The sequence below is a fragment of the Eutrema salsugineum genome, unplaced genomic scaffold, assembly GCF_000478725.1.
Source record: "Eutrema salsugineum unplaced genomic scaffold, Eutsalg1_0 scaffold_19, whole genome shotgun sequence".
NCBI lineage: Eukaryota > Viridiplantae > Streptophyta > Magnoliopsida > Brassicales > Brassicaceae > Eutrema > Eutrema salsugineum.
In genome coordinates this window covers 1,249,937-1,274,297 of record NW_006256838.1, presented here as the reverse complement: position 1 = coordinate 1,274,297, position 24,361 = coordinate 1,249,937, and the positions used below count along the sequence as shown (strand labels likewise).

The 24,361-nt window shown below is 36.8% G+C and overlaps 5 protein-coding genes and 1 non-coding gene across 8 annotated transcripts; 3 read left to right on the top strand and 3 right to left on the bottom strand.

The window, feature by feature from the left end:
• Positions 1-246: 246 nt before the first annotated feature.
• LOC18020128 (ankyrin repeat protein SKIP35) lies at positions 247-3,858 on the bottom strand. Its single transcript, XM_006402577.2, has 4 exons — positions 3,748-3,858; positions 2,461-3,523; positions 1,468-1,900; positions 247-1,387 (listed from the first exon to the last, which is right to left on the bottom strand). Exons 2-4 carry the CDS (start codon positions 3,048-3,050, stop codon positions 590-592), a joined length of 1,821 nt encoding a protein of 606 aa, XP_006402640.1. The 5' UTR covers positions 3,051-3,523; positions 3,748-3,858; the 3' UTR covers positions 247-589.
• Positions 3,859-7,173: 3,315 nt separating this feature from the next.
• On the top strand, positions 7,174-10,671 carry LOC18020127 (guanosine nucleotide diphosphate dissociation inhibitor 2). The gene is made up of 13 exons (XM_006402576.2): positions 7,174-7,377; positions 7,828-7,890; positions 7,984-8,067; positions 8,162-8,269; positions 8,365-8,537; positions 8,633-8,744; positions 8,841-8,921; positions 9,032-9,094; positions 9,204-9,305; positions 9,612-9,736; positions 9,925-10,135; positions 10,210-10,284; positions 10,403-10,671. The coding sequence occupies exons 1-13, from the start codon at positions 7,291-7,293 to the stop codon at positions 10,451-10,453; spliced, it is 1,335 nt and encodes a 444-aa protein (XP_006402639.1). The 5' UTR covers positions 7,174-7,290; the 3' UTR covers positions 10,454-10,671.
• Positions 10,672-11,312: 641 nt separating this feature from the next.
• On the bottom strand, positions 11,313-11,384 carry TRNAD-GUC. The gene has a single exon. It is a non-coding gene; the product is annotated as a tRNA-Asp (tRNA).
• An 856-nt stretch (positions 11,385-12,240) lies between these two features.
• Positions 12,241-24,299, top strand: LOC18020124 (putative histone-lysine N-methyltransferase ASHH4). Its single transcript, XM_024157006.1, has 12 exons — positions 12,241-12,378; positions 22,182-22,302; positions 22,404-22,515; positions 22,671-22,770; positions 22,841-22,919; positions 23,010-23,181; positions 23,259-23,339; positions 23,430-23,583; positions 23,749-23,779; positions 23,858-23,948; positions 24,093-24,151; positions 24,223-24,299. Exons 1-12 carry the CDS (start codon positions 12,346-12,348, stop codon positions 24,297-24,299), a joined length of 1,110 nt encoding a protein of 369 aa, XP_024012774.1. The 5' UTR covers positions 12,241-12,345.
• Positions 16,539-18,045, top strand: LOC18020126 (F-box/kelch-repeat protein SKIP20). The gene has a single exon (XM_006402575.2). It carries the CDS (start codon positions 16,649-16,651, stop codon positions 17,894-17,896), a length of 1,248 nt encoding a protein of 415 aa, XP_006402638.1. The 5' UTR covers positions 16,539-16,648; the 3' UTR covers positions 17,897-18,045.
• Positions 18,016-21,533, bottom strand: LOC18020125 (cysteine protease ATG4b). 3 transcript variants are annotated; one of them, XM_024157005.1, is made up of 11 exons: positions 21,297-21,531; positions 20,973-21,085; positions 20,573-20,644; positions 20,107-20,481; positions 19,948-20,033; positions 19,815-19,865; positions 19,317-19,696; positions 18,989-19,127; positions 18,685-18,740; positions 18,527-18,597; positions 18,016-18,341 (listed from the first exon to the last, which is right to left on the bottom strand). In XM_024157005.1, exons 4-11 carry the CDS (start codon positions 20,312-20,314, stop codon positions 18,163-18,165), a joined length of 1,170 nt encoding a protein of 389 aa, XP_024012773.1. In that variant the 5' UTR covers positions 20,315-20,481; positions 20,573-20,644; positions 20,973-21,085; positions 21,297-21,531; the 3' UTR covers positions 18,016-18,162. The 3 variants fall into 3 exon arrangements, with proteins under 3 accessions (XP_024012773.1, XP_006402636.1, XP_006402637.1); XM_006402573.2 differs by lacking the exon at positions 20,973-21,085; XM_006402574.2 differs by lacking the exon at positions 20,973-21,085 and having other exon boundaries at positions 20,107-20,644; positions 21,297-21,533.
• Positions 24,300-24,361: the final 62 nt, after the last annotated feature.

Sequence of the window (24,361 nt, the reverse complement as noted above, 5' to 3'; positions counted from 1 at the left end):
GGAAGCGAGCCATGTATCATGTATGTGCTTGGGGCCTTGTTTCTTCTTGTTATCCTATTGCCGGTTTTATTACAGACCAGGATTTAATTTTGAATTAGCTGAAATACTTTTCAACCAAGCCCAACTATCGTTTATCTTTCAAATTTCATTCCGTTGTTGTTCTCTCTCAATTCTCAGGTAGAAGCAAATTCCATACACAAAATCTAATTGGGAATTTCCAAAAGATTAGAAAGCAATGCCCTGACATAAATTAACACGATCTCATCATAGAAACGTAAGTTAGGAAATTACATCAAATTATTATATAATTATAAGCTATACATAACAAGGGAAAAGGGACAGAAGAGACTGAAATAGACACGATACGAAGAAATTAACAAGATAAAAAAAAGGACCTCTTTAATATCTCAAACCCGAATCCCCATCTTCCGTTAAATAGTAAATTTTTTACTTTTCTCCATCCTTATTTTTTCAACAAATCGTAGAAAACGAGTGGGGCTCGAAGCAGGATCTATTTTTGCTGAGAGGCTTATGTTTACTTTGTCTGCTGCTTTGCTTCTTTCCTGGTTCAGGTTAAAAGAAACCTTTTTTAACCGAAAATGGCGGTGAGGTGATGCTCCAAAACCGCCATAAGGTTACGAGTCTCGCTCACTTCCACAACTGCAACAACACATCCTTGAAGCTGTCTCACAGCTTCCACGAGCTGCCCTCTTAGCCTCTGAGACAGTAACCTCCCGCCCGTATTTACACACTCTCTGTACAGCGGCATGTAGGCAATCGCTACTCTTAGCGGCGCAGGAAGGTCTCTTAAAGATATCTCAGACTCGCCTTTTTTCAAAACCCTCATAAAGTTCATGAAATTCTCATGACTTTCTCTCCTTCCTTCCTCAAAAGCTGATTCCGACCAATGCTCTTGGAGAAACGACTTTAGATTCCATGGAACGGACTCGTCCTCTGATGACCTCGCGATGCCGTCTGCCACTGAGTATGTGGCCACGGAATCTCCTAGGAAGTCTGATTTGAGGAGAAACTCTACTCCTTGAAGAGACCCTCCGCTTCTTTCTCCAGCTGCTCTTAGGATTTCGATGCTGAGAGCGGTTAGGACAGGTGGCGGAACATAGGGGAGGAGATAAGCAGCGACCTCGACTTGACTACTTGAAGTGGCAGCTGTCAGAGCAAGACAAAGCTCCATGTCGCGGCAACCTCTTTTCACAAACCATTGAACAACTTGCATACAGCCTCTCTCTGCTGCTCTCATCAATGGACCCAAGAAGGCAATGGCATTACCTTCTTCCACTAAACAGTTCATTGTCCCGATTTTACAATAATGTGAAGCAAAACCGAGAGCTAAGTCCACATCCACATCTAAGCTGTTCCTTTGAGCAATCTGAATCACAAAAATTATCAAAATTTGAGAGCACATAGAGATCTTCAATTTTAAAATCAATCAAATGAGTGGAAGCTTACATGCAACAAGACGCGGACGAGTTCTGTACTACCGAAACGTGAAGCTTCGAGGAAACATTGATTTACGTTATCTGCGCCACCTTCAACAAGCATACCGAGCAGCCCCTGTATGACGGTAGCTGATATTCCAGACGCCCAACCAGGATCAAACGAGGTAGAGAACAGAGTAAGCGGGAAACAAGCTGCATCGAAGGCCTCGGTGAATTCCCTTCCCGAGAGATGGTTCCCCGCTAAATCTAAAAACATCTTGAAAGCAGAAAGCTGTAGTTCAGTCTCAGCAGCTGAATTGTGGCTAACTCTATCCCTTGTCCCCTGGCATCGGGAGTGGAAACCTATACATTTGAGAGCCCATTCAGTGAATTTCTGAACTTTTGCACCAGCCTCTGCTTTCAGAATCTCATCTCCGTTGCACTCTTGGAGACGCTCCTGCAACCTAAATATTACGAATAAACGAGACATAAAACTCGGAATTAGGTTATAGTAACTGTATAGCAAATACTTAGGCAGACAGATAATGGAAATTTTTAAGTTGAGGTCAGTCATGAACAGTACCTAGCCATCTTGGCCAACCGTAGAAAACCAGCAAGCAGATTAAGATTAGGAAATATCATCGATTTAACAGGAAGCAAGTAAGCGAAGCAAATTCACAGCTCTTTTAAATGGAAAAACTCATTCACAAGTGCACAAAGACAATTCCACATCACATGCTAACTACTGCAAAGGCATCCATCAAAGAGATATTGCTCCATGAATGTGAAAACAAATGATTCAAAGTAGTACCAGGCGAAAATTTGTGGAATTTAGCGGCATCAATGCGTTCAACAAAGATTCAACAGGATCATTTCAGCTCATATTAATAGATCTAAGGCCGTTTTTAAGTTGCAAAAAAAAAAAAAAATCACGGAATCATAAAAACAGCCAACCTGTTCTAAGCATTTCAGAGTGGCGAGTGCATCAATTAGACTTATGGAAAGAGAAGAAACGCAAAATTACCTTTGTGCCATTACGGTTACAGTATCAGCAAGACTCATAGTCCGGCTCTGGCAAGCAGAGACACATGAAGCAAGAAATGAAGTCCTAAGAGTAGCTCTTGTAAAGTCATAAGCACCATGACATATAATCTTCTTAATCAATCCTGTGATCCCCTGAAACTCATGCTTTGTACTCAAGAACCAAACAGAATCTAGACCAACACACAACAAATCATTCAAAGTTTGCGGATCAGCTAACTGAATCAATCTCTCTGCGAGTTCCCAATCCAGTGAGGTAACAGCGCCTTGGAAGAGTCGTCCCAACTCGATTCTATCCTGTCTATTAAGCTTTTTCTGCTGACCAATATTTTCCTTCTCAATGAGATCCTCACTACCTTTGAAATTTAGTTTCTTTGCACTACAGCCACAGTATGGATCTTTACCTATGAGAGGTGCCTCTGTTGAAAAGACCACATTACTCCCCTCGCCTCCTTCAATCTTCTGAGATGAAGCAAAGGTTTCAGTTCCTATCTCGGAACAGTAAGGCTCATCAGGGTATATCTGAATCTGATCACTTAACTTGATATCATCACACACGCCTTCTTTCTCCATCCTTCTCAAGTCAACACACGTAAAAGAGCCACACAAAACTTATCTTCCAAAAGCTAGGCGTACAAGAGAACACTAAACAAAATCTTTCTTCTGTTCATTGAAATCTCATTTCTTCTAAAACCAAACGTCACTGAACTATACGAGAACAAAAGTCTCGAATTTATATTGCTATTCCAGGTTTCACCAAAGTGCAGGCCAGATCAAGATACCAAAACCCAGTGACTTGCAGACCAAAAAAATCAGAGATTTGGGAACCAAGTCCTCAAATGCTATTGGCGTGAATCACAAGAGCGAAAAAGGGACTCAACTATTCCAATCAGAAGCATCGAAATCTACAAAATCAAGGCCGAAAGCAAAACCTAGCACTGATCCCTATCAAAATCCACGCTAGAACTAATCAGCGTAAAATCCTCAATGACTTCCCTTAAGCGTCAGTAGGTCTTGACCATGGCATAAGAAATCAACAACAAACCCTAGAAAGGAAACAAAACATCATCAGCAAGATATCCAATTCGATTCGCTGAAGAAAAAAACGCAGAGAACAGTAACACCAGATCGAACACCCAATCAGATGAACCGAATCGAGTTTTCAGGGGAGCGCGAAGAACAACTTAATTGGCCTATACATCATGACTCATGAGATGCAGATGAACCATAAAAGAGAATTGAGAGAGAGAGAGAGAGAGAATAGCTAAACCTGGACAAGATTTCCATTGAGAGAAGGAGAGAGAAAGAGAAAGAGAGGCTGAGAAAAACCCTGTGCATCGGGTTCTGGTTTTTGATGACAGAATTTTATTTAATTGAAAAAGTATGCATTTTCAACAATATTCTCTTGATTTATTTACATTCGTCGAATCTTAATTTATTAATTCCAACTATAGATTCTCTTCCCTTCTTCGGTTCGCTGTTAATTTCCAATGGAATTTTAGAATCTATGAAAATTCAATCCAACGACTACAGATCATATGAAGACAAAAAGGATTTCAAGTATTTGTTGTTGCTGTGGAGTTAAATGAGAATAATCTACCTTGTGTCTAATAAGTATATTACGTTTTAAATATTTGTAGAGAAAACTATATAGAGTTTAAAAATGACTCAACTAAATAACAACCCTATTATTTGTTTTTTCAATTATGTTTTGATGCGAAAAGGCTTTATTCGTTTTTTTCTTAAAAAGAACTGTTTAATGTTTTATTTGTTAGTATTATATTAAGAAAGAAAAGGAACAACAAAATATAATGGGTGTTGAGAAGTTTAAATGTCTGGACGGATAGTCTTGCAAAAAGAGCTCGAACTAAAGGAATTATCTTTTCCCAAATCGATAGTTAGATGGTTTTCGGACCACTCCACGGATTGGTCAAATGTGATTGAAATAATTGGGTAGATGAAAAAAAAAAAAAACATAATGGGTGAAGTAATTGAAAGATTGAAAATATTTGAGATTTCATGATGTAACCGAGAACCAGCTCGACAGTATTGATCTTAAAAAAAAATGTATATATAATTTAATGCAAACTTTTTATATTGCTTGAAAAATGGTTAGTAAAAATAATTATATACGAAAATTATAAGACTTTAACATATAAGAATATTTGAGCTCAAAAACATAACTTTACGTTTAACTAAAAGAACAATGTAGGTTGAAATGAAACATTCGTTTGTATTTAGTTAAAAGTTTCACCATATATTTACATTGAAAATTGCATTTAAAAACACATTGCTGCTTAGAATACTTTTAATTTTAAATTTTAAAAGCAATTTTCTTCTATTATAAAATGAAACAAAACTTATTCCTCTATTTTTCTTATATACTGATTCATATATACAATATCTCATTTATTTTTACTCCACTACTTATTCTTTTTCTTTATTTTTTATTTGTCAAAATACATTTTATGATGTTGTTTATAAAAGATTTGAGATTCAAACCTGATAATTTTATCAAGTATAAAATTTAAATATATCATAAATCGAATCATATTTTATGGTGAATATGTTAAATCTTTTTATTTATTGATTAGTGATTACTAAACGCGTTTTATTTTTGGATGGTAAAGCTATTTGGAAGTGTTCAATGAATGATGATGTAATACTAGATTATTAGATGCTAACGTGGTTTATTTTAACTATCGAAGACCCACAATCATGTGAATTATTAAAAGTCATGTCATCGTCTATAGTGCGTGTAAGCTTGCAAGAATACAGTATATACTTTTATTTAAAACTATAAGTATCAACATCCGTCAAGCCTTTTCTCACACAAAAAAAAAAAAAACATATCAACATCATTCGAAAAATGATTTCCTTTAAAAAATATACAACTAGTTATATATTTTGTTGACATCAATTACAACTGTAGTTATATAAAGATCCCTTATACAAATAATGCTACCTTTATTCCTCTATTATTATTGTTGTATTATATTATTGTAAATTTGTAATATACGAAAAGGACTTGTAAGTGAGTTGCTTACGGAAAAAGAGTTAAGAGACATAGAAATATGATCAAGATGTAACTGCAATATATTTTATTGATTTTGTCTACCATATGCCCCGCTCTTTCTGAATGTTGTTTCTGTCTCATACATTCTCTACCTTTTAAAACAAATTGCATACATAATTTTATTATGTTTTCTACCAATGATGCTTAATTATGTTTAGAAACTAGAATATTGATTTCTCATTGATTTATTATTGGGTTGAATTTCCAGTTTATAGTTAAAATTTTAAGTTTAAGAAAAATCAAAAATGTAACAAAAAATGATATATAACAACTAACTAATTTCTAATATTCGTATTGAAATTGTAAAATCAAATAGCAATAACTAGATGTAATATATATATATATATATATATATATATTGTTGGGTTTGTTACCAATTATGGCCTAGTCAAAGTTTTTTTGGTCGAAAATGTTAAGATTTTATACCAGATTTTAAGATTTATACAGAGTTGTAGCGAGCCACTTATTAGAAGAAATACAGGATAGAAGAAAAGAGATTACATATTATCTAATAGAACCAATTTGTTGAAAGTAAAGCTCAAACAACGATTGAGAAGAAAGGCTCCTGGCTGGATAGGAGAGGAGCCGATCCCTTATCAAACGGTCAACACGGGCACGAAGAGCGGTAATCGAAGACGTCGAGTCAGTAAACACACGGGCATTACGTTACTTCCACAAAGAGTATAAGATGCATTGAAACATCAGCTTGGCGAAGACTTGGAGAGGACGAGAGGTAGTTAAATCCACGGAGCCACAGCTTCGAGAGACAGTGGGGGGTTAAAGTTCAGAAGGTTAAAGCCATTTTTGAACTCATCCCTAGTAAGCTTAATTGTTTAATCTTGCAGATTGCAATATATTACGCCTGGATTTAGGTTGATCGAAGCTTAAGTGACAAATCATTGGTGGAAACCACAAAGCTCATGGTAATTGGAGACGGCAAAGTGATCAAAAGTTGTAGTTAGAGATCGTATCCAACAAATTATAAGTTTCAGCTGAGATTTTCCTAAGATCGTAGAACACACATGTATCTGGAGAAGAAAGTTAGATTATAACCGAAGAAGGCAAAACACATTTGACTTCAACTCTTTTGTATTCACTTGTGACAAATCCAAAACATTTTTTATACATTCAGTTTTTTGTCAAACTAATACATTCATCATTGGTATTCTTCACTTCGATCAAATAAGTAACCTTAGATTCTCGCTTAGTTCCAAAGCGAGTTGGTTCGTCCATTCGAAGATTTTGACACTTTAAAACTGAAATAACGGATATTGCATTTGCATCCATAATTTTTCCGGTAAATGCGTAACCCCCTTTTTTTTCTTCTTTTCAACATTACGCTATACTTTTTTCACAAGCATCGCCATACATCATGATTATCATTATCATAATTTGATTGACGATACTTGTACTAAAACTTGACGTAAGACTGAACATGAAATCTTTTCGTATCGCTTACAAAAGTTTATTCACATATATTTAGCATTTTTAACCTATCTCTCTATCAAAAAAAGTGCCCGAGTCCAATTGTGTTGGAAAGTGTATTCAACATTTTATTTCTAGTCCTTATGTTTTTTAATTTTACGATTGTGCCATCCGTCTTATTTTCTAATAGATTGATTAGTGATAGACCTCGTCACTCATCTCCGTCGACGATCTCCCAACTCATTTCTCTGTGTGTTCATCGATCTCTCTCTCTCTTTCTCTCTTTTCTCTGCGAGCAATTCGGGATCAGCCATGGATGAAGAGTACGAGGTTATTGTTCTCGGCACCGGTCTGAAGGAGTGTATCCTCAGCGGTCTCCTTTCCGTCGATGGTGTCAAGGTCTCGATCCTCTTTCCTTGATCCGTATTCGTTTTTATTATTCCTTCTCTTTTTTTGAATTCATGGATCGGCTTTCGGTTTTATCTGGATTCGAAATTCTCCTTCTATTTAGTATATGATGAACGGATCTCGGTCAGATTAGATCTCCGATTGTATGATTTCAGCTTCCATTTTCGATCTTAATATGGACTAGATGTGATGAAAGTGATTACCGAGTTTGAGCGAGAAGATGTTTGGAAATGTTTGCTTTGTGACGAGTTCAGAAATGGGGGCTTTGTTGTTATGCGATTGCTTTTGGCGCTTTCACATTAAGTCTTCATGTTTCATTGATCTCTTGATTTCCCCACGACCTGATATTGTTGCAATCGTTATTTGAATAAGAAGCTATTTGTTTTAACAAGGCATTGGTTTGGTTGGCTGATAGTGTTGTTTTATGAATATCACGAGTAGGTGCTTCACATGGACAGGAATGATTACTATGGTGGAGAATCAACATCGCTTAATCTCAATCAGGTTCTCCTATCTGAATTTCTGTAAATGATTTGTGGTAGTTTATTATCAGCTACTTTTATTTATGTTTATGGTTTTTTTTTTATGTTTCTCCAGCTTTGGAAGAAGTTCAAGGGAGAAGAGAAGGCTCCTGAGCATTTAGGTGCTAGCAGGGATTACAATGTTGACATGATGCCTAAGGTAATTTAGCCTCCGTTCACGTTTTACACTTTTACTTAATGTTAATCATATCAATGCCACTTACTAACTTTTGCCTCTCAATGTGATGGACCAGTTTATGATGGGTAATGGCAAGCTTGTTCGTGTCCTTATTCACACAGATGTTACTAAGTATTTGTCCTTTAAAGCTGTCGATGGAAGCTATGTTTTCGTCAAAGGAAAGGTACAAGCTTCTCATTAATGTATAGGTTGCAGGCCAGATATTTGCAAAATCATTTTGCTGATAACTCTTCATCTTTTTTGAAAATTTTCCTACAGGTTCAAAAAGTGCCAGTGACTCCTATGGAGGCCCTCAAATCTCCTCTCATGGGTATATTTGAGAAACGTCGAGCTGGCAAGTTTTTCAGCTATGTTCAGGACTACGACGAGAAGGATCCAAAAACACATAACGGAATGGATTTGACCAAAGTGACAACAAAGGAACTGATTGCGTAAGCTGATGTTCTAATGCCTTCTAGCGCTTATGGTGTACTCGCCTTAAATTATGCTTATACGTGGCTAACCATTTAGAAGGTCACCTTTGCAGGAAATTTGGTCTTGATGAAAACACTATCGACTTTATTGGTCACGCAGTGGCACTTCACACAAATGACCAACATCTCCATCAACCCGCATTGGATACTGTAATGAGAATGAAGGTGAAATTTTCTCAGACTTGTCTCCCTTGTTTTAATACTTCTACCCGTAGTTGTGAAGCAGCTAAGTTGACATTCTTGCTTTATATGGTTGGCTAGCTCTATGCAGAATCTCTTGCACGTTTCCAAGGAACCTCTCCATATATTTATCCTCTCTATGGGTTGGGAGAACTTCCCCAGGTTTTTCTGTCATTCCGATTTTTGCCTTGGTTGCTTGAATATTTCTGAAGTTTGAGATGATTGCTTTTTGATTCTTCTGTGACTTCTCTCTATCTCTTTTCATTGTCCAGGCATTTGCACGACTTAGTGCTGTATATGGTGGCACATACATGTTGAACAAACCTGAGTGCAAGGTATTTTTTCTTCCTCATCATTATGTGCAAGTCTGCAATATGGAGAAGGGGTGTGACATTTTATTGAGGAACGCTGTACTCATATATAGCAATGTTAATCTTATGCCAGGTAGAGTTTGACGAGGAAGGTAAGGTTACTGGTGTAACATCTGAGGGAGAGACAGCCAAATGCAAAAAGGTTGTGTGTGACCCTTCCTATCTGCCCAACAAGGTAATATTGCAGTGCATAGCATGTTCAAACCTTCAATTATTATTTAATCGTGTCCATATTTATCCATACATATTTTCACATGTTTCATGATACATGTGACTTTAGTCGCTGTTGCCTCTGGGCTGTTCATTATGCTGGTAGACTTTCCATAGTCTTTATATTCATTTACACATTTAGTTGGTCTCTTCGTGTGACGACCAGATTGCGGTCTTGTTCAGGATATTTTGAAAATCCATTCCTTTTTCTGCTTATTTGTACATGAATGTAGAATGTTTCATGATATGATGATTAATCACATTCAAACAGGTTAGGAAGATTGGCAGGGTTGCTCGGGCCATCGCGATTATGAGCCACCCTATTCCAAACACCAATGACTCTCACTCAGTGCAGGTTATCATACCTCAGAAGCAGTTGGCCCGCAAATCAGACATGTGAGTTCCTCTTTTTTTTTTTTTTTTTTTTTTTTTTTTTTTTTTTTAAAGTTCGAAAAGCCAGTGACTGAAAGGAAATGGAATACCTAGTGCATGGGTGAAAATGCAGTGATGTTTATTTCGCCATGATAATCATTTTCGTTATAGTTTTGTTGGGTCTGATGTTGTGAAACTCTACACACTGGCAGGTATGTCTTCTGTTGTTCGTACTCCCACAACGTTGCTCCCAAGGGAAAGTTCATCGCATTTGTGTCTACCGATGCAGAGACTGATAACCCTCAAACCGAACTAAAGCCTGGAATTGATCTTTTGGGTGCCGTGGATGAGATATTCTTTGACATGTATGATAGATATGAGCCTGTCAATGAGCCTGCTTTGGATAACTGCTTTATATCAACGGTTAGTTTCTGTTTTTACCTATTGTTATAGTTGTTTGGTTTCTAAGCATCTCACCTTGTACTTGGTTCTTACAGAGCTATGATGCGACGACACACTTCGAGACAACTGTTGCTGATGTGTTGAACATGTATACTCTAATCACCGGAAAGGTAAATTTTCGCGACGGATATATGTTGTTGATACAATTGAAAAAAAATTCTCGGGTTTCCTTGACATCTTTGACATTAATATTGTGTGTGTTTTTTTTTTTTTGTACTTACGTTGCAGCAACTGGACCTAAGTGTGGATCTGAGTGCAGCAAGTGCTGCAGAGGAATGAGGAAAGTGGTGCTGTGGTGGATTGCGCTGGCTAGTTGTCTTTCTTATCATGCTCGTTTTGCTTATGTCTTTTTCATTATCGTCTCTTACTTCGCTTTTGGGGTTCTTTTTTGTTTGGTTTGAAGAAATAATCAGACGATCCTCATGCATGTTTAGCAACTAACTACCCTTTGTCTCTCCTTTCGGTCAAAACTTTATAAAAGCTCTTTAAAACTTCAACTCTTTTTCAGCTTCTTCTGTTGGTCTTTTTGGTTCCTCTTTTAGAAATTACAATGAAGCTAAATGTGCTTTATATACCAAAAATGTGTTTTCAGCTCCTTAACAGTTTTTTTTTTATAAAATTTATCATTTAACTTCATGTCCCTTAAGGGCAGGATTATCGCGGTATACAACAGGGTTTTTAAATATTATTTTATAATTTTTTAATCAATTGGTTTGAAAACTTTTCGGGAACGTCTCTTATTTTGAGAGTAAAAGAGATGTCTCTACCTTCTCTCTCCCTCTTCTCTTCCTTCACGTGGCCATTCTTCTCAATTTAATAATAAAAAAAAACTAAGAGATCCAAATAAGAGTATCAGCGATAATTATGGTCTTAGTCCGGGTTTGTAAATCAAACAGAGTAGTAATATGATTCACCCTAATTCGATTTACACAACAAAAGGTATTCCGTATCAGCTAGGGAACTACGCCGCAAAAATGATTGACAAGTGGATATAAAGCAAAATGGGTAAGGACTGCTTGCAAGAGGTTTCGTGGTGTAGTTGGTTATCACGTCAGTCTAACACACGGTTCGAACTCGGGCGAAGCCATTATAACTTTTTGAAATGATACAATTTAATTGTTAAAATACAAAAAATTTACGCCGTTGCCGGGGATCGAACCCGGGTCACCCGCGTGACAGGCGGGAATACTTACCACTATACTACAACGACCTTGTTGCTAGAGTCACAAATCAAGTAAATTAATATCGTATTGACAGCTATGTAGCAAACGAACTCCAAAGACAACAAGTAAAGAAATTACAGTAATCTCCAATTTTCAACCCTAGATGGCTAAAATTATTATAATCTTCGGAAAATTTAGATTAAATAAACAGGAAATCATTGTTTGCAGTTTGCCAAAAGGAGATCATATCATCATTAACAAAAAAATGTTGTAAAATGCGATCAAGGACAAAGGAGATCGTCGCAAAAGATTAAAACTGACAAAAGGAATAATTGAGAAATGTCGACTTGTCTTTCTTAGACCAGAAGGCCGATGTATATGTTTTAGTGGAACATTTCATGACACAAACACAAAATGAGTTTATACCATAAGAACTAGTCAATATTAATTTATAGAGAACTTCTAATTATATGGGGACATGAAATGTAGGCAGGAATGAAATGAGGAGCATAATAAATACAAAACGAGTTTAGTATTCAGAACGAAACAACGTGAGCTTTACACTTGGGGACAAGCAGTGACAAGCTTTGCCCTAGACGTTTTATTTGGAAACAAACGAAACTTGAACATAAACGTACGTACACACATGCAACATATATCCTCACACACACACCGATCGTGAAACACACAAGTTACATTTGGTAATCATATGAAGTTATATCAAAACCTCATGGAAGTTGGTAGCAATGACACTGTTTGTCGGTTCCCTAAACAACACCTTCACAGACTGGAGGACTGCCGTATTTCGTTACGCAACAGATCCAGCAACTATCTGTAGTTGGAAACGTACGGCACCGGCCCATACTCGCCTAAGAAACGTGTTGCATGCATCAACGCTCTTCAAGATTTCTACATATGTTTACATATTCATCAAGCTCATCAGCACAAGATACTTGAAAGACAGTACTTTTGCATCGTATAATAGAGAAATTCGTCAAATTAATACCGATGGAAGCCATCATGAGGACAAGCAAGAGAACGGTGAAGCTGACGGAGTTTATATTTTTTTCTTTGCCTATTTCTTTGCCATTTCTTTTGTTTTCTGATTTGCTTTTTCTTAACCTTTTTTTTTTGTCTATAATCTTTAAGGTTGGTGTGACAAATCGATATGGGTGGTGATCTATTTATAGTCAAAATTTTGTAACAAGGTGTGTCTAGGAATATAACCTTTAAATCAAACATTTGATGTCGATGGTTGAGGCAAAGCTCGAGATCTTAGTAATGTGTGTTTCTGCCGAGAACAAAGTAAAGTCAGCCTCATTTACATGCAGAGGATCGAGTCAATCGTGGAAGAGAGAGAGATGGTATATTATTGAAGGAGTTGTGCTTCTCTTGTTCTGGTTCCTCCTAATTTCTTACCAGTTGGTCGAATTTCTTTAATAAAATTTTCTTTCAAATGCAATCTAAATATTATAATTGTTTATGATTGCCGAATTTTCATGTAAGCTATAGAAGGATCTAGAAGATCCATATGATCAAAGAAGATATTGTGAATATATTCTAGAGATTTGTATATATCTTTATATGATTCTATTAGTTAGATTATTAGGTTAATTCATTCTCTATATAAATGTATCTACTATGTACATTCAATCCAGGAAGAAGTAATAAAGTTTATTTTCTTCTTTTTTTTGCTTTTTTTTTTAATTGAAAGAAAACGATGAAAACTTAAAAAAAAAAAAAACTGAAATAAAAAATCAAAGATTGGAACGAAAACTTGTAGAATATGTTTTTTTTAATAGAATAAAAAATACAGCGAGAAACTAAAAAATAAAAAAAAATATATATAAAATACTTAATTTTTTTCCTTTTGAAAGTATCAAACAATTTTTTTTTTTTTTGTGAATAAGAAAAAAAAAACAGATAAAGATTAAGAAGGGGAAACAGAGAGAAAGTAGACTGGCGAAGAAGCAAATGACGGTGAAAAAGAAGAAGTGGAGAGAGAAAAAGGAGTTTGATCGTTAGATCTATAACTCGGAAGCACTTTGGCTTAGATTCAGAGGTCCAAGATAGACTTGAATAAAAAGAAGTTCTATGATTTACATTCAGAGGCACTTAGGCTTGAATTAGAGAAGCACTAGGCTTAGATTCAGAGGCACATAGTTGAATAAGAAGCTCGATGGATTGGATTCAGAGGTTCATAATGAACTTGAATTTTAGAAGCACTTGGCTTAAGCGATAAAAAAAAATGAAAATGAAAAAGAAGTTTGATCGTTAGATCAAAACTTTAGAGCAAACCTGCTCTGATACCATATTAAAGTGATGAGAGTTTAAGATTGGAATAATTGTATATTGACTCTCATGGATTGAATTGAATGTACATAATAGATACATTTATATAGAGAATGAATTAACCTAATAATCTAACTAATAGAATCATATAAAGATATATACAAATCTCTAGAATATATTCACAATATCTTCTTTGATCATATGGATCTTCTAGATCCTTCTATATACGCTTTTGAGAAATAAACAAGTTGTTTTTCTTTTGCCAACGTTTTATTTCCTCTTTTCTCATCCATTTAACTTTTCGTCTTTTGTTTTTAAATTGTCCACATAAGTTTGTTGATCAGCTAGCTGATCATTAATGGTTTAGGGTTATTTCCCTTTTCAACTTGATAAAGATATGGCTATATTCGGAAACCTTTTCAATATTTTAAAAAAGTGATAAGATATAGCATGGTGATTAATGTGTAATACGGATATGCCAGACAAATACGACGAACACTACATTAACTATTAAAACGCAGGGAACGCTCCATGGATTATCAAGATTTTTTTTTAACTGAAAATTATTTTTGAGAGATTGGGTAAACAGAAACAGTGAGATAGCGTAGCCTTAACTTTTGCCCATTATTTATCTGAACAACAGGAAATAGATTTGGAGTAGTAACTTTTCATCACTGCCTTTTTGGTAGACTCATCTTTTGTGAAAACAAAAAAACGCTCTTTCTTTCAATTTGTTTTAGTTCAGTTACATAAAATCTTGTGTCATGAAAAAATACTAAACGATTACTAATTTGTATTCCTAAAAATATATAATTGGAAAAGCCAAAAGACATGAAATTTTTGTGGTTCTAGGCGTAAGATTCCACTTGTTTGTTTCCAGCATTAAAGGCGAAATATACGTTTGACGTATTTAAAAAAAAAAACGAAAAAGATATAGCGATCGACTGAGTAAGTTGTCACCGTAAAATCGTTTTGTAATTGGCAAACATTTCTCATTGTTCTTCAGCGGTAGAAAGATATTGACTGGTCTTCGAGAATGCACAACTCATTTCTCGTATTTAAATTCATTTCGGATACAATCGTTTTATAAGATGTAAGAATAAAACAGTTAAAAAAAAAAAGAATAAAACAGTTGTGGCGATTTCAATATTTTTTTTATGAAATTGTCTCGAATAAAGATTTCTTCGACGAGGTAAAAAAAATTCGTCTTTCTTCGACATGGTGTGGCTTAGGAAGGACGAGAGAAAGACAAATCACGATATCCCGTCCAAAGTTGATAAGTCACTTCATATTATTGAGCCAAATAATGCAAACAACATATCGAATAGAAGAAACAAGAAAATATGAATTCAACTATTAAAACATCAGATGACTACCGATTTAATGAACCTAAATACTTATAATTCTGCAAACTTAATTAATATGTTCACATAATGCTAATACTGTCGTTGATTAGAAACGAATATCGAATAATCTTTTTTTGAAAAAAAAGAGAAAATTAAAGACAAGGTTGGCAAAGGGTAGGAGGTAGGGAATTGTGGAAGAGCCCTTTTAATGTCACACACCTTACGATTCCTGTAGATAAATAATTGTCGACCCTCTCATTAGTAACTCCTATTCACTACGCGTTGTTCGGTTTTAACTTAATTAATGTCTTTTTAAACTTAAATTTATTTATAATTTTATTCTTTACACCAACTTTGCAGTTTGCATGTTTCTTGTCAAGTTTAGTTCAAAAACATCATAATATGAATTTGAATGAACAGAAATGAGAACATAATAACAAAGCCCAATGTTATTAAACTAATAATACTTCATTGAAGTGAAATATGTATCCCAATGAACGTCAAAGATTAAACCTCGAGGGTAATACAGTTGCTTGACACACACACACACACAAAAGGAATCGTCACTGCATTTTTACAGTAAATCTACACAAAATCGTTATTCGTCAATATTTATTTAATATATGATACATTTTTTAAGTAAGATATTTATTTTTTCGAGCATTGAGAGGTTGTAATGACTACGGTGCATGGTCCATGTGTCACCGTACTGTTGTTCGTTCGGATAAGAAAGAAGATAAGTCATCGTATCCACATGGACTTCTCTTCTTCTAGAACCATTTTATCCACAATATATCTATTTTAAAATATTTATAAACAAGATATCTCATACAATTTGTAGTGAAAAAAACAAAAAATCAAATCCCTCACGACATTTTACATTATTTACATTATTTAATGCGTTTACACACATCTAAAAATATGAATAATAGCAATAATTCGGAAGAAGTGTGTGGTCCATTCCATATATGGATATTAATTATTACTAGTAGAGAGATTTGAATGATTTTTTTTTCATTTCAAATTTCCTGATTGGCGGATTCATATGGAGAAGTGAATTATTCGTATACAGTTTTGTGAGTTTTTAATTTTTACCGTGTGATTTTATATAAGAATCTTCAGATTTAAATTGCCTAATATAACTAGCTGACATCAGATGATTCAGATCGTTCTTAGACTCACAAACACACGTCGGCATTTTTTACATCATTTAATGCGATTACGTATGTCATTTTTTGTTACCTGAAACTAAAATCTTATAAACAATTTTCCTAAGTTGCAAGTGTGTAGTTTGGAATGTCCGCCCTTATGTGTGATGCGAATTAGATAATATACTTTAAATTTTTGTTGCCAACAAAACTTATAAATATAAAAATGTATGAAATCTGTGTGCTCTGGACTCTAGAGTAAAGGATAAGAAAATGTTTGAATTCCCATTTTCCAGCATTTTTGTCTGCTTGTTGTGAAAAATGTCAAATAATAAGATAATTATCTAAACTAAAAAAGGACCGTCTTCTTCTTCAGTGATAATATCCGCTATAAAAAGGCTCTGCCACTTCGCTTACCAATCGTATCTTCTTGAGTGTATCATACAAATCCCAATCTTAATCAAAATCATAAAAATCTTATTTCATACTCTGTTTCAAGAAGCTTCTAGGTCTCGTAACGAAATTATGAGAGTGTCAGGGGAGATTTTTCGAGGTCGTCGGGATTTAATCCCGGGATTACCAGAGGAATTGGCAATGGAGTGTTTGGTCAGAGTTCCGTTCGAGTTTCACTCTTCTATGAAATCCGTTTGCCGTTCATGGCGAAGCTTAATCTCCGACCGTTCTTTCAACCGGGAACGGCGAAGATTTGGGAAAGCTGAAACGCTCCTCTGCCTTGTTCAACCTCTGACTTCGCCGTCTCCGGTTAATTCACCGGTTGAGGGTGAGATTAGTGAGAAGAAGAAAGAGGAGGAAGGCGAGTCTCAGCAACAGCAGCAGCAGCAGCCACCGCGTGTGATTGGCACGCCACTTTACGGGTTGAGCGTTTACAACGCAACGCTGGACACGTGGCACCGCGTCGCGATTCCTGAACGCATCCCTTTGTTCTGCGAGTGCGTCGCGCTTCAGGACGCAGGGAAAGTGTTGTTAATCGGCGGGTGGGATCCGGAGACGTTGCAGCCTGTGAGGGACGTGTTTGTTCTGGATTTCTCCGCCGGAGAAGGAAGTGGACGGAGGTGGAGGCGAGGGAAGCCGATGTCGGCGGCGAGGTCGTTTTTCGCCTGCGCGTCTGTCGGTTCGACGAAGGTTTACGTCGCCGGAGGACACGACGATCAGAAGAACGCTCTCCGATCGGCGGAGGTGTACGATGTGGAGAAGGACGAGTGGTCGACGATTACTCCGATGGCGGAAGGAAGAGACGAATGCCACGGATTCTCGATGGCTTCGGAACTTGGGTTTTGCGTGCTGAGCGGTTACGGGACGGAGACGCAAGGCCAATTCCGATCTGACGCTGAGATTTACGATCCGATTGCGGATTCGTGGACTACAATTGAAAATGTCTGGCCGTTTCCCGATTTAAGTCCGAGAGGTCGCACAGCCGCCGCCGCTGAATCCGCCGGAGGTTTCAGAGGTTGTAGTTTATGGTGCTTCATTGACAGCGAGAGACAGAGTCAGCCTCGCTGGGAAATTGAGGACGAGTCAATGAAATGGAAGGTGGTTATGGAGACGATTCGGCTTCCGGTGACGACGTTGACGTCGGTTTTCGCAGGAAGTTTGAGTGGCCAAGCGGTGTCAATGATTTGCGGCGGCGGGGAAGAAAGTGGGACGATGATGATGATGAGGACGGCGGAGAAAAACGGCCGGAAGTGGAGCCACGTCAACACTCCCTCTGGTTTTTCGAGTCTTCCCTTCTCGTATTCGTTAATCTACGTCTGAACTTCCCCTTCATGTAAATCGAAACTGAAGCCTCAAGAATCTCTCTGTTTTAAAACTCTTTGACTTAAGTCAACGTTTTTGTGTGGAAACGAAGCAGTTGTACAAATAAATGCAATGGCTGAATATAATACTGTTTTTCTTTTCTTTTTGAATATAGTACAGCATCAAATCTCAGTATCGGTGTAAAAAGAATGGTATTTTGAGATGTAAAATGTGAGAGTTGGGACACAGTCACACAAATGAAGAAGAATTGCTAGTAAAAGTGGTCAAAGTAATTGCCACTCATCTTCATGTTCCTCGCCGGAGAACTCTGTTGATGTCATTGTGCTGGTTTCTGCAATTCCACAGTCACTGGTTCTGTGAGATTGGGTTACAGTAAACAGAGGAGCGCCTTTCGAGTCTCCGGCTAGCTTCGTTGCTCGGATACAGAAATCATCAAAATCATCTGTGTTACCAAGTAGCAAGAGAATATCAGCATCCCATGTTGTTTAAGCCAAAATGGATTTATAAAAAAAATTAATAAACCGATTAGTTTCAGTATGTTTAAAACGGCCAAAGCCAAAACGAAATTGAATTTAGTGTAGTCGAACAAAATCAACCGAAATCAAGTCTAGTGTAAGAAGTAAATACCTTTGTCCCGGCAATAGAATCCGAGAGCTAGCGACGGGTCGAGTGACTCCAATGGAACATAACGAAGAGTACTGTAGCAGATTAGGAGCGAGCAATAATAAGTGGGAATCATGTAGAGACAAAGAACTAAATGAGGCTAAAATGATCAATCAACTCACTTGCAATGGTAAGACGATGTGTCAACATCTTGTGTTTCTTTGTTGACTGTCACTACCTACCAACCATTACCGATAAGGCTCAATTAGTGAGACCGAAATGTGAGATGAAGCACATGTAAGATTAATATCAGTCCCCAAAACCAATTAGACAATAGATAAATTAATGTGACGGAGACTATATAAGGAATATGGACCACCGTGATGTCTCAAACTTCGAATCAGAGCATGCCAGATCAAATGTTGAGTTTTTTTTGGATTTGTTTAAATTTTTAATTAAGGATTTATGAAGAGTGTTAAAGAAAACCTGTTGAACATCGTGCGGATCAAGGTAGAAACCTTTGTCTTCTTGAACTCCAACTATGTAAGTTGATGCACCTGGTTTGCCGCCCAAAATGCCGAGGCTTTGAGGGAATGTGAAAGTAGCTATCAGAGATGGAATATACCTGAAGACAAAATTTTAGAATCTATTTTTTCAGATAGATTTCAAAGATTTGTAAAGCCAAATTCGATAATAAGTCACTCCTGCAAACAAATTCCGCTACCACATATCCTCTCCATTGTGCGTATTTAGATTCAAGTATGTATTTAACTAAAAGTGATCAGATTTCAGACAATTTGATAAAATCACAAACCTCGGGTTCACTTTTTCAAGTCCAAGAACCAGTGGGACCAAGAGAAGAATTGGCGTCCACTCACTTTTTCCTTCTGAATATTCCAAACAAGATTTGGAAACATCTTCTATACAAAGAATTGGAGCTCCACCTCTCTCTCCATCTTCACTGCCAGAAACGATATGAACAGCCATGGAACAAGAATGGTGTTTAACATCAGTTTCTTCTCTTTTCTGCCGAGCTAATGATTCCCATGATCGACAAACAGCATATGGTCCTACCCATGACCCAGCAGCCAGGCCATAAGATTCTCCAGCTAGTATAAGATTGTGAATGGAGAATGCTGAAGACTCAGAATCACAAAAAAGCTCTAAGATCTCTAAGTATTCCTCTTCAGGCGGCTGCATTTTCAAACCAAACAAGCTCAGTTCCAATGGCCTGGATTCATGATCAACCAGATATATGTTCCTAGTATTGTATATTCAGTTACTAAGACATAGAATGGATAACAACACTAACCTCGGACTCCTTTTTCCTCCAAGACCTTCCCAGCCTTTGAAATAGGAATGCCTGTTAAAGATGGATTTTAGACCAGACGTTAAGAAATTTGAAGCCTCAAGTTTAAATATCATAACTACTCATAAAAGCAGACCTGTGCAAAGAGCATCTGGCTGCTTCGAAGCATGCAACCCCAGTTGACATCACTAGTATAAGTTGTGTCGCCAATAGGCTCAAAACCTATAAAATACCACGGTGAGTTTTTTTGTGACCACTCAAGGCTACTAGCTTGAGTTGAAGTGAATATACAAACCTCTACGATATGTCATCAGTATTAAGGACGAAAAGTCTTGTCTGAATGCAGCCAATACAAGACCAGAATCTGCTTCTTCTGAGGATTCACTTTCGGAGATTTTATAACAGACACCAAGTAGCCATATCTCACTTGTACTGCTGGGAATACCAATCCTACTTGGCCCTAAAACACGATCTTGAAATCTCCTAATTGCCCCACTAGCCATAGAAGCTGTTTTTAGAATTACTGTCCAGCCATTATGTGTGGTGCGAACTGGCTTATGCTCGGAAGTTGAAGCCTCCCTATACGGTTGAGAAACTGAGGACGAAGGCCCAAAAACATTCGAGCATAACGTCAACTTTGACTCGTTATCCCTAGATGCTGAATCTGAAACTAGAGATGTTGGAGATTTATCACGTTTTTCATCTGCGCTTGATGAAGAACATTTTGAAGGAAGAAATCTATCACATATAGCCTTCATTACCTAGACACGAAGCACCAAATGCAACATGTCTGTCTCATAGAAGGAAACTAAATCCAGAGAATCTACCTTCGTCTGCAATAAGAAAAATAAGAGTCAAAATGATAGTTAGCTCAAAGAATTAGAACTCAAAGTTAGCTAGATCACACACAGTTAAACCGAGAGGCCAGTAGAAGGAAAAGAAAACAAGCATAAAACCACAACAACCGTCACATATAAGCTTATAATCCATAATCAGAAACCAACAAAAATTCAACAGGTTTCTATCAGCCTAGAATCCCTTAGTTTGTTCTCACTATTAAACTCCATCTCAAATATGCCCAAATATTTCCTCTACTCGAATTTAAGATCAAAGAGGATCTATTGAACACAACAAAATTAAGATAAAAGGCGACATAGCTACACGATTCCGATAAGTGAAGTCTCCATGCTGAACAAATCCACAAAGTTAATAGAAATTCGAGACCCAATCATGCAATCGACTCAAGGCGTCTAACGCACTTTCCCCTCGCGGATCTACAGTAATCACAATTGCTCAATCAGTCAACTATAAATTTCCCAACTCCTTCCTCGTATATACAAGAAATTAAGCACGACAGTCACAAGGTACAAAGGGTAGGAGCTCGATCGACCACAGAACAAACGAAAACAGATTCATCATAGTCCGATCCGAAGAGCGAAATTTTGACAGCTTTCGCATTCCTAGCAGAATATAAAGATGGATTACCTGATAAAACCAATCGGTTCGTTCAGGCTGACTAGATACGACGGAGATAAGACCTCCGGTGACGAAGACGAGAACGAGAGTGCGAATTAACGGAGACGAAGAATGGAAGTTCAAATTTGAGTAGATCGATTTCGTGCTAACATAAGAAAAAAAAAGTTTCGTGTTCTCTCTCCTCTCTTTTACGTAATTATCTTTAGCTTCAACTTTGGATGATAGATTTTCAGATTAAAACTAATAATAGTTGAATAATGCATTACCATAATCTCTGGGTTTTGTTGATAACGCGAAAATAATAATATAGTCAAGGGGGGATAAATGTGAATGCGACTACCCATAAATAATAATGTAATGGGCCAATCCACCCCAATTTGTGTAAATTTATTGGGCCCAATCCAAGATTTGTGGGCCAGCATCGCGTGTTTACATACAAGTTACGAAGTTACCCTTTTAAGGACGGTTTGTGCGCAGAATTTCAAATCAGAAGGAGAACAAGAAAACTGCCGCTCTTTCTGATTTGCGTCTTTTCGCTCTCTGCTTATCGGATCCATCATCTTCTTCTTCTTCTTCTTCTATCAAATTGAATTGATCAGGGTTTTGAAAAGGTTCAGGGATTTATCGCCATTGAATACCTTTTATGATTTGTTGATTTTTCCTTTCTCTCTCGTTTGCGTAACTTCACTGTACTTGATTTCTCGAAAGATCGAAATTCAATATCTTGCTATCTTCATCAAATCGGGGACTGTTATTCGAATTTCTTTTATCAATCCGTTCTATTTCCATGGTTTCCGTCAAGAAGGTATGTTCGATCAATGTTTTAGTCCAGTCTTTTTTCAACTATTATTCCTCTGTTTCGTATTATCTTTAAACTTTATCTGATCTTCTTAGGGTTCCAATCGGAATCAAATAAAGAAAGCGTTCAGAATTTTTTCGAAGAAGATTGGGAAATCGAAGGAATTTGAATTTCCGGGGCGTTTGAATAAGAGGAAGCCTTTCTTCATTAAGCGCAGTATCTTTTCCATTGTTACAGATTCAAGTTTATTTTTATATTTTATCTCCTACTTGTACCTTTAGATTTTTTCTTTGTTTTCACATGATCCTGGTTTTAAGATATATACCTGACGAAGAAAATCAAAAAGAGGGTTAAAGACCATGGCATCTTCTGTTCTTGCTCCTTGTCTCCTGGTTCTTCAACTCTTTGTGGCAGTGATTGCAATTGTGGGTATGTTTCATATCTGACTTTATCTTTTACTTTCTCGTCTTATCCAGATTTTGATTGTTGGTTGAAAATTATACTGATTTGAATAATCGATGTTGATGATTGTTTTACTTGTGTTGTTTCCTTGATGTTAACCACCATCACATTTTGCTGTATAGGATTCTACTCTCAAGTTGTTCATCGAGTTGCAAATGCAGAACTGAGTGCACCAACAAGCCGTTCCAACAACGACATATCAAGAAAATGAAGTTGGTTCAGGTTTGTTTACTACAAGTTGTCTTATTAAGAATGCATTTTTAAGGCTAGTTGAATAAGTTGTTTCTTGTAGACAGAGAAATGCGGATATGGGATTGTAGCAGATGAAGATATCAGTCCAGGAGAGTTTATCATTGAATATGTGGGTGAAGGTGATGTGATTTCTCATATATATATACTTGACTATTGTGCTTACTGTGCCATTCGTTTACCTTCTTAAATCCATTACTTACTTACTGTAGTTATCGACGAAAAGATTTGTGAAGAAAGGCTTTGGAAGTTGAAGCCTCAGTTCGAGACAAATTTCTACTTGTGTCAGATAAACTGGAATATGGTGATTGATGCTACTTACAAGGGGAATAAATCGAGATATTTCAATCACAGCTGCAATCCTAATACAGAGATGCAGAAATGGTTTGTTAGGCGTCTTCTCAACTTTTCTTCTGATCAAAGTAACTTGTTATAACTATTTTTTGTTTTGTTTCCATTAGGATAATTGATGGAGAGACAAGAATCGGAATCTTTGCTACCCGTTACATAAACAAAGGAGAGCCCTTGACCTACGATTACCAGTAAGGACATTCCCTCTATAATTTTTTAACATTACTGGCGATAAAGTGCTTTATTATAAAGTTTAGCTGTGACACTAAGATATATAGCAGGTTTGTTCAATTTGGTGCAGATCAAGATTGTTACTGTGGTGCAGTAGGTTGCAGAAAAAAGCTTGGTGCAAAACCTGGCAAAACTAAGAGCACACCCTCGGATAAAGCTGTGAACCTAAAGGCATGTAAAGTAGTGACCTGGAAACCGCCCAAGGTAAAATGAAATTGAAATCTATCTAAGAGAAAAAGCTTACATGTAGATGGTGTTGTTGAACAGTTTTGAGTTCATGGTTTTTGTAACTAGTCATCTTTGTAATCATCTCGTGATCGGGTTTTGCTGAAAAGTCCGAGTTTTTATGATCTCAAACATTTTTTTTAGGTGAAAAAATCTCGAGGTAGACATTCCGCCGGTTAGTAACAGTATTCTGGCTCTATTTTCGACAAGCTTCTCAATTCAGAGGTAAGAAAAAAAAATTTGGATGCGTCAGGACCATCTTGGAACAACCGTGGCCAAAGACAAATATGTTGCCGGAAGTGCATTGATGTGGTAATAATGTTGGCACGTCCCGCGAACCAGAGGTAAATATAAATTCTCTCTTGTCAAAGTTCTCAGATAGATTTGCTCTGTTCCATTGAGCACCTCTTTAGTCCCCTTTATCTTGCAGGTTGATTCTTGGCCTCATGATATGACGTCTTTTGACTTTAATATTTGACATTTTTCAGGTGTTTCGCCATTATTAGACAGTTTGATGAGTTTTCAAGAAAGCACTTGGTATTTTACTTGACTCTGAGCTCAATTTTGTTGTTCACCCATTATCTCAGTTTATGAAATCTGTAAAACAATTCGTCTCTGTCCAGGTCATGTACGAGGATGGTGTTACCGAGTCGATTGATATGTCCAGAGAAGTTTGGAAGCTCATAACCATTTGATATTGCTTCAAGCTATTTTCTGCTTTCATTCTATACCTTTTGATTTCTCTTGAGTTGTAGAA

Bases quoted from the DNA above. Each gene is read 5' to 3' on its own strand.
- LOC18020128 (XM_006402577.2), bottom strand. From the start codon at position 3,050: ATGGAGAAAGAAGGCGTGTGTGATGATATCAAGTTAAGTGATCAGATT. The intron at 1,901-2,460 runs GTAATTTTGCGT...CGTAATATTTAG, and splicing joins GTAACCGTAATGGCACAAAG to GTTGCAGGAGCGTCTCCAAG. The intron at 1,388-1,467 runs GTAAGCTTCCAC...TTTGTGATTCAG, and splicing joins TCGTCCGCGTCTTGTTGCAT to ATTGCTCAAAGGAACAGCTT.
- LOC18020127 (XM_006402576.2), top strand. From the start codon at position 7,291: ATGGATGAAGAGTACGAGGTTATTGTTCTCGGCACCGGTCTGAAGGAG. The intron at 9,306-9,611 runs GTAATATTGCAG...ACATTCAAACAG, and splicing joins CTTCCTATCTGCCCAACAAG to GTTAGGAAGATTGGCAGGGT. The intron at 10,136-10,209 runs GTTAGTTTCTGT...TGGTTCTTACAG, and splicing joins ATAACTGCTTTATATCAACG to AGCTATGATGCGACGACACA.
- LOC18020124 (XM_024157006.1), top strand. From the start codon at position 12,346: ATGGAAGCCATCATGAGGACAAGCAAGAGAACG. The intron at 23,182-23,258 runs GTTTGTTAGGCG...TGTTTCCATTAG, and splicing joins AATACAGAGATGCAGAAATG to GATAATTGATGGAGAGACAA. The intron at 24,152-24,222 runs TGACTCTGAGCT...AATTCGTCTCTG, and splicing joins AAAGCACTTGGTATTTTACT to TCCAGGTCATGTACGAGGAT.
- LOC18020126 (XM_006402575.2), top strand. From the start codon at position 16,649: ATGAGAGTGTCAGGGGAGATTTTTCGAGGTCGTCGGGATTTAATCCCG.
- LOC18020125 (XM_006402574.2), bottom strand. From the start codon at position 20,569: ATGAAGGCTATATGTGATAGATTTCTTCCTTCAAAATGTTCTTCATCA. The intron at 20,034-20,106 runs GTTTGTATATTC...GGTATTTTATAG, and splicing joins ACTGATGACATATCGTAGAG to GTTTTGAGCCTATTGGCGAC. The intron at 18,598-18,684 runs GTGAGTTGATTG...AATCTGCTACAG, and splicing joins ACATCGTCTTACCATTGCAA to TACTCTTCGTTATGTTCCAT.